General features: G+C 54.8%; 1 protein-coding gene across 4 annotated transcripts in view; it reads right to left on the bottom strand.

Annotated features, from left to right (window-relative positions):
• Positions 1 to 498: 498 nt before the first annotated feature.
• TUB (TUB bipartite transcription factor) overlaps positions 499 to 7,901 on the bottom strand; it is an 84,622-nt gene continuing 77,219 nt past the window's right edge. For 3 of the 4 annotated variants that reach the window (XM_058688133.1, XM_058688132.1, XM_058688134.1), the window contains 8 exons: positions 7,090 to 7,257; positions 5,966 to 6,087; positions 5,302 to 5,499; positions 4,906 to 5,018; positions 3,916 to 4,033; positions 2,284 to 2,382; positions 1,880 to 2,051; positions 499 to 1,438 (listed from right to left, as the gene is read on the bottom strand). In XM_058688133.1, the coding sequence (XP_058544116.1) occupies positions 1,305 to 1,438; positions 1,880 to 2,051; positions 2,284 to 2,382; positions 3,916 to 4,033; positions 4,906 to 5,018; positions 5,302 to 5,499; positions 5,966 to 6,087; positions 7,090 to 7,257 (1,124 nt within the window). In that variant the 3' untranslated portion in view covers positions 499 to 1,304. The remainder of the gene's footprint in view (positions 1,439 to 1,879; positions 2,052 to 2,283; positions 2,383 to 3,915; positions 4,034 to 4,905; positions 5,019 to 5,301; positions 5,500 to 5,965; positions 6,088 to 7,089; positions 7,258 to 7,901) is intronic. The other variant, XM_058688135.1, reaches the window with a different exon arrangement.

The raw sequence follows: 7,901 nt of genomic DNA, 5'->3' as shown, positions 1-7,901 counted from the left end.
CACACCCGAATAGAGAAAGGGGCAGCAGCCTTGCTAAGGCTGAGCCACACAAGCCAGTCTCAATCAGAGTGATACCCAAAAAGCCAGCTTTCAGTCTCTGTAACCAGACAAAAGGGTGAGGGTATGCAGACTGGGTCCCAGGAAGGCCAGAGAACCAGTTTCTTGGGGGATGGTAGGAACAAATCAAGGGAGCTGAACTTTGCCACTAACCAGCCAGGTGACCCAGTGCAAGTCCCATTCCTGTTATGATTCACCTAAAGTACTACTAGTTCATCTCTAAAGGCCCTGCCATCTCTGAGCTCTTGTATACTCCCTGCTTTCTTCACCCTGCCCCACTCCCACCCAGGAAGAACCACACCTAGACTGACCATAGGAGGAGCTGAAGCACGGCTAAGAGCACGGAGCTGGAATTTCTTCCCGGAGCATGCCAGGGTTCAGGAGTAGTGCTCTGCCCACTAGAGTCCCAGGCCCGCCTACCTGTGTGCACTCAGGCTGACAGTCACTGGGGATTGTGCAGGAACTGCTCAGTAGAAAGCTCCTCCGGCAGTTGACAGGACTCTCGAGATAGCCCTGGTCCAGGGAGCCTTTCCGTGTACCTCTTGCACGTGGACCTGTGTCCTACAGGCCCCATCCTCTAAGACCTCTGGCCTGGAGGCCCAGCCTCCTAATGCCTGTCTCTGTGCACATGGAGAAAACCTCCCACAGCCAGGCCCCTACAGTCCTGACAAGGTCCTGCCACTCACCTTTCCCAAACCCCTATAACTCCTCCCAGCCTGGCTGAGGCCTTCTGAAGCCAGAAGCCTTTCTGTAGTTAGCGGAGGACTTGGTAGCCGATCCTTGCCCTTCTGTGTAAAGTTGATGTACCCAACACACACATACAAACACTGTGCCCTTCACTATGGGGGACCCGTTGTCCCCTGACTCCTAGGCTGAGGGGATGGCTGGGCCACAGGAGCCCTGCATTGTGCTTCCTCTCCCTCTACACGTCTTCCTACCTTCCAGCTGAAGAGGCCACCCAGCTTGGCAAACATGATTGCAGCAGGATACTAACCCAAGAGTTGGGGGTGTGTGTGTGTGGGGCCCTTGGGGCGCAGGAAGAATTCATTCTGGTCCATTCACACACATCTCCCCCATCTAGTCCTCTGTCTCAGCAGTGGAGGCGGGTCTGAGCTGGCTGGGCCAGGGAGCCACCGAGAACAGAAGGTTCATCTGGCAGGAGGCCTATGTACAGAGGGTAGGCAGGGCTGTCTCTGCAGGCAGCTCCACTCCAGGCTGGGCAACCCCAACGGGCACAAGCAGGCCCTCTACTCGCAGGCCAGCTTGCTGTCGAAGCTGGACAGGGCGATGGCGAAGGCCTGCAGCGCACACAGTGGGTAGTTGTAATCCATGGTGAACACATCCTCTGCTACACGGCCAAACTGCATCACAATGTAGTCCGCTGGAGGCAGGCACAAGTGTGCACGGAGAGCGAGGACAGAGCAGGGATAGTAGAGATGAGGAAGCGGGAAGAGAAGGAAGCCGAGATGCCAAGGGAAATCCCAAAGGAGGTAAAACACAGACCAATGGGGGAGAAGTGGTGGGAAAGAGGGAGCAGATGACACAAAAAGACAGACATGTAAAAACCAGAAGACAGAAGAGAAAAAGTCCATTCAGAGGGTGTTTCCACACCTGAGACTGCTGACTAGGGTTAGGGCTCCAAAGAAGGTTCTTCCAAGGGCCTCCCCGTCATTCTGGTTAGAGAGCTCTTGACATCTGACCTAAGCCGTATGACCCACGTCCTTAAGCTCTGGCCTGTAAAGGCTGGGCTGGGTGAGTGAATCCTGAGCTACAGGCCATGGCTACCACGTGGACGATAATGAGTAAGGGCAGAAACACTCACGGTCATTGCCATGGATGATCTGGAAGTTCTTCACAGAGGCCTGTGTGACGCGCCCGTGGAAGTTGAGTACGTAGGACTGTGTGTCGTCATTCCAGACAGGCGTCTTGTTTTGCAGCTCAATGATACTCTCCGTGTTCTTATTCTGCCAGCGTGCTAGCAGCGTCTCGTGCTCCTGGGAAGGCAGCCTCTCCTGAGCCAGGCCCAGCCCTGTGCCACCGCACCACAACCACCCTGAAGAGGGATGTGCCCTGGGGGTGGGGTTCTTAGATTTCCCTAGACCTCCACCTTGACCTCCAGGGCTTCTTACACTGTGTCTCCTCCACAGACACAAGCCAGCTACAGTTCTGTCCACAGAAGTGCATGCAGAGGCTGGGATGATGGGGAAGGGGTGGGCAGAGACTCACGTTTCGGGGCCGGATGGAGACTCTCTCATGAACCATGTTCATGCCTGGGACAATCACACTCATCTTCCGTGGCCCCTTGAAACCTAAGACGTTTGTCTCCTGGGAAACAAACACAGAGCGAGAACTCAACACTGGAGAGGACTCTACTTACCTCACGGAGAGATGGCAGGGGCGTGGGGAGAGGGAATAAAGATGATGAGCTCGTTTCCAGCCTCTCCACTTGAATGTCTAACAGGCATCTCTAAACTTGACACATGCAGAACCAAGCTCCCCAATCTCCACTCTGCCTAAACCAGCAACACCTACAGTCTCTCACTTAATTCTTCCATTTGTTCATTCTTGACTCTTCTCTCACAACCCACTTCTAATCCATCAGCAAATGCTGTCAACTCGACCTTCAAATTATATCCAGAACTCAACCACTTTCTACCAGCATCACGTCTCACCAAGATGACAGTAATAACCTTTATCTGGATTCCTTGTTTCCAACCTTCCCTGCCCCCCATCTTTTCACACAGCAGCAAGCAGTCAAGTCCCATGCTTTGCCTCCACTGTTCATTCACATTAAAAGCTGAAGGCCTTACCCTGACCACAAGGCCTCACGTGGTATGGCCCCATCACTTTCCTCTCCACACCATTTGCTCTCCTCTGCACTCACTCTGCCCTCCTTGCTACTCCCCATACATGCCAGTCACTCAGGACATTAGCACTGGCTGTGTTCTTCCCTACACCTACATGGCTGGCTCCAACTTCCTTCCGGGCTTTACCCAAGTGCTACCTCAGGGAGACCCTCCCTACCATCCTTCCTAAAAGCTTACACACACCTAATATTTCATATCCCTCTTCCCTGCTTTGCTGTTTCCTCTTCACATTCATCAGGAACATTATTTATTTTGTTTATATATTTTATAGCTTGTCTCCCCTACCAGAGGTTTAAGGTATAAATTTACATCTCTCTTCTTCACTATTGTATTTTCAGTGCCTCAAACAGTACCTGCAACAACAGCTGGGGGTCAGAAAGCATTTGGAGTTTTGGACTGCCTCCCCAAAGGTGGCCAGCAGGTGGCAGCACAGGACCATACAAAACAGCTACAGAGCTCCCAGACTGGCCGCCTTAGAAGTATCCATGCCCAGGTGAATGGGGGTACCAATCCCCCATTTTAAAATGGAGACAAATCCCCTGTATTTGTATTCCAGTTTGGTCATTTAGAATCTATAGGACACTGACAAGTGACCCAACCTCTGAGCTTCAGTTTCATCTATATGATAAAAGATAGAAGACTGAGCTCTTAGGTTGTACATTCAGTGAGATGATTATGCCAAGGGCCTTGTAGTCCATGAGGGCCTACATACCAAAGGGAGGACATGAGGGATGACCCAGACCTCCTGTCTCCTTTCCCGGAGGCTCCCAGGCTGGGCTATATAGAGCTCACCTGGTTCCCAAGGCTCCCCAGCCAGATGGCCATCTGTGGTCTGAGCTCTGAAGACAGGCAGGGGCCACTCCAACAGAGAGCAGCCCAACTCTGTACAGTTTTGTCTACTCACAAAGCGAGATGGGAAAGCCCACAGGTTGGGCAAGTCCTCAGTGTCATGTCTAACTTGGAGACTAGAGGCCAGGAATGCAGGACTCACATAGCACACGGCTGCCAACTCCTGACGCAAGGCTCCACTTTCCAAAGTAGAGGATGATGCCTTCTGAGGGTTGACTCCATTGTCATAAACGGTGAACTTAGTGCCCATGAGGTTAGACCTGAAGGACAGGCAATCGATAAAGGATCATGCGCCTTCTGCCCTATGGCAGGGAAAAGCTCAGTCTGTCCCATGAGGAGCCTGCAGGACATACTGGATTGAGCCAGGAACAGACCTGGGTGGGGGGGACTCTGCTCACTGAATCCCCAAGTTTGATCATGGGCACAAGGCCTGGATTTGCTCTGAAGAGAATCAAAGGGCATCTTAGTTCAGTGAAGGAAATTCCAGGAGGTAAATCTGGGATCCACAAGTTTCCCTCAAGGAACAGGAGTGCTCCTCTCATGGGAGGTGAGCAAGCACAACGGCATGTGGCAAGACTGTAAAGGGGACTCAACATCCTGTAGAGAGTGGATATCACAGATGAACTCCTCTGTCCCATCCAGCCCATGGTGTTGGTCCAGCCCCATCTCCAGCATTACCTCCTCATCTCTAAGCTTGACTTCTGTTTCCCCGATCTGGCACTCTGCTCCTCAGCAAACATTCCCCAAGACCTAGCTCAGAGCCCTTCTCCGATCCCAAGGTTGCATTCTCTTCCCTCAAGGGCTCTAGCACAGACCATGGGGCCACAGCAGCTCTTCCATGGTGGCCTACATCTTCAATGACTTCCTGAGGTTTTGATCCACCACTCTTGGCAGGCCTGTGCCCCACTCGCCTGGGAGCAGCTTAGGGTAGGGTGCGCAAGGTCCATCCCCAAGTCTGGCTCTAGACTGGCACAGACCTGGGCCTGTGGTTGAATATGATGGACAGACGGAATTCCATGAGCAGATCTAACCCCTAACCTAGAGCTTCTTCAGGGACAAGACATGGCCTGTCCAGGGTCTGGCCCTGCCCCTCCCTCCCACCCCTGCCTGCTTCCCAGGGGAGCACTAGTACCGCAGTTTCCCGATGTAGCTGTCCCCTCCTCGAGACAAGTCTGTTGGGTCCACAGAGATGAGGTAATTGGAAGTTTTACTCTTCTTTCTCTTCCTTCCCGCCAAGAGGAACACCTTGGGGAATGGAGCAAAGTCACGTTCCAGGCCCAGCCTCTGGTCACAATTACGGGTGCCCATCACACACACGACTCTCCCTTGCGTCAGCTCCTGAACATATGTGTGTGCACACACACATGTGCACCAGCAGACACAAAGGTACACACCGACCAGGTATGGAGGCTTCTGTCCCTTTGGGGGAACTGAAAGGTCAGTGTTGGATCTGAGGCTTCCGGTCACATCCCAGCCCCGGGACCTCAGGCCATCCCCCAGCAGAACTGCAGGTGCAGGCCAACCTCACCTTCTTCCCATCCTCTCGGTCCAGGTGCAGGAAGTAGGTGGGGTACATCCCCCGGTCCATCCCCTTCTTGTCCCGCGTGATGCGGCACTTGATGGTGATACCTTGGGGGGCCGGCCTCAGTGCAAACTCCTCAAGATCCTGGACCTCAACATCCGCCGAGGGTTCTGGGGCTGTTGGGCTGGGGGCCGAGGCTGCCTCCTACCGGGGAGAGAGTAGGAGCCTGATGCCCCAGAGATCCAGAGCAGCTGCAGTTGGCAGTCTGGGATCCAAAGCTGCCCTCTGAGGTGGTGGTGGTGGTGGGAATTGGGGCAAGGTCCTTGGGACATGGGCCTGGCCATGCTGGCCCTGGGGTCAGCAGCTAGCACCTCAGCCCTTCTCCCACCTCAGCTGTCCCTGAGGGTGGAGACGGAGAATGTGGGAAGGTTCTCAGGGCCATCCTGTCCAACTCGAGCCCTCCCCCTCCGCCCCCCGCTCCTGGCCTGACTGGGGAGGAGGCAGGATAGGAGGACAGAAGAGCCCCGGCCCAGAGAAGCTCCTGGTGGGCACCTAGGCCTAGTCCCAGGAAGGCCAACTATCATTTCTTCACACCCATTCCCCTGCAGCTCGGATGATCACCCTCCGAAGACTGCCGTCCACACCCCTGCTGGGCAGGAGAGTGCCTCACCCTGACAGACTTCCTGCTGGTAGCAGAGCTGGGGCGGGTGTTGCTGTTTAGCTGGGAAGAACTGGAGCTATTCTCGTCCTCATCCTCCTCTTCCTCTTCAAAGCTCATGCTGCTAGAGACACCTGGGCCAGGCAGGGGGGCAGGCAGGGCCGAGGGGTCACATATACACCCCTGGACAAACACCTGTTCAGAAGCACTGAGCCACCCGTACACGTACAGCCATACGTACACACGTGGGTACACACACACACCCAAATATACGCAAGGACACATTCTCTCAAGTGCACGTGTGAGCTGGGGATGCTCACAGTGTGTGACCCCGCCCCAGCTTTAGCTCAGTCCCCCATGAGTTTCCCCCAAACCCCCAGTCACAGTGCCCAACTCCTGGGTAGTGAGACCTGAGCAGAGCTGACCCTGTGCAGGAGGTCTTCATGACCACCAGAGGCCTCAGCTGGCACATGCAATGGCATCTGCTTGGGGAAGGTCCAGTTCCTCACCCAGCCTGATGTGCAGGGGCTGCCGACTCCCCTCCCAGCCTGTCTGCGGCCTTCTGTCTACGCATTGCTCCCCACCTGGAATGCTGTCCCCAACCTCACGCTGCCTCAGTGGCCCTTTCTCCAGGAAGCCGGCCCTGATCTGACTTGTTGGAGCATGTGGCACTGCCAGGCTTCCCTCTACCACCGTGTGCCAGGGACTCCCTCAGGCAGGGCTCACGGAGGTGCAACTCTGGGCAGCAGGTTTCCCGGGAGGATGTGCCCTGCCTCTTGGCATTCTGGCTCTGCTCCCCGAGCTGAGCAGGTACAGGGGAAACAATGTGCAAAAGGAGCTTTTTCAAAGGAACCAAAGGGAAAGGAAATCTGTCTCCAAACCCGGACCTCCCTGGGGACAGGAGATGGAAGTAGGGAGAGAGGGCTGGGCTGTGGACAGTTCACATCTATTTCCCTTAACTTGGCCTTATCAGGGGCCCCTACACCCAAGTTTCTCATTGGTGTCCAACTGTGCCCCCCTACCAGGGCCTAGGAGGGACCGCAACAGATACAGGAGGACCATGCTCCTCCAGAAAGGTACATCTATGAACCTGGGACTGAGCTTCGGGGGTGTCACTGAAACCCCACAGGGCTCACCCTTCCTCTGCATCGTGGCACGGAGGTCCTGCCCGCTGGGCTGTGCGCCCCCACCAGCTGCCGTCTCCCCTGCGTCCTGGGCGTGGTCTGACTGGCCCACAGTCAGGATCTGCACCGGGCCTCGGGCCTCACACTTGTCTTCTGCCAGTGCTGCTGGCCCGCTGGTGCCTGCAGGCCACGGACACTCCTGAGTTCCGTGGGGATTCGGGGGGAGGGAGAGTCTGGATTCTCAGACATCCTTAAAGTGGGTGAGGGATGAGTGGGGAGACTCTCTGCAAAACTTTATTTGCAAAACTGATCTTTAAAAAAAACTAATGATTGCTGCCAGCCTCTTAATGATCGGTAAGCTACGAAGGGACATGGACTTCGTTTCTTCTGCTGTTCCCCCAAGTTAGCTGCCGAGGGTTGGTTTGAAATGCTTCACATACCTATGGAAAAGCAGCCATCTACAAAACCAACTGCACAGTGAAAAGGACAAGATGGAGAACAAAGATCGATCGCGACCAGACCCAAGGCCACCACTCGTTCACAGACGTGACCAGCTCCTGGTTACCAGTGCTGATCTCTCTCTCTCTCTCTCTCCAACACACACACACCCGTGCTGCTCGCTCTCTCTCTCTCTCTCTCTCTCTCTCTCTCTCACACACACACACACACACACACACACACACACACACGGTAACTCATAGACATCATTTGAAACATATGGGGCCTCCTGAAAAAGGTGGGGTTTGGCATACACTCGCTTTCCCACATGGAAGATCTCCTGTCCCACATCACCCAGCCCCAGGTGCCCAAGTAACAGAAGGCCT

The sequence above is a fragment of the Neofelis nebulosa genome, chromosome 10 (assembly GCF_028018385.1).
Source record: "Neofelis nebulosa isolate mNeoNeb1 chromosome 10, mNeoNeb1.pri, whole genome shotgun sequence".
NCBI classification, from domain to species: domain Eukaryota; kingdom Metazoa; phylum Chordata; class Mammalia; order Carnivora; family Felidae; genus Neofelis; species Neofelis nebulosa.
Note: the sequence above shows the minus strand (reverse complement) of the source record. Positions and strands in the feature narration are given on the sequence as shown.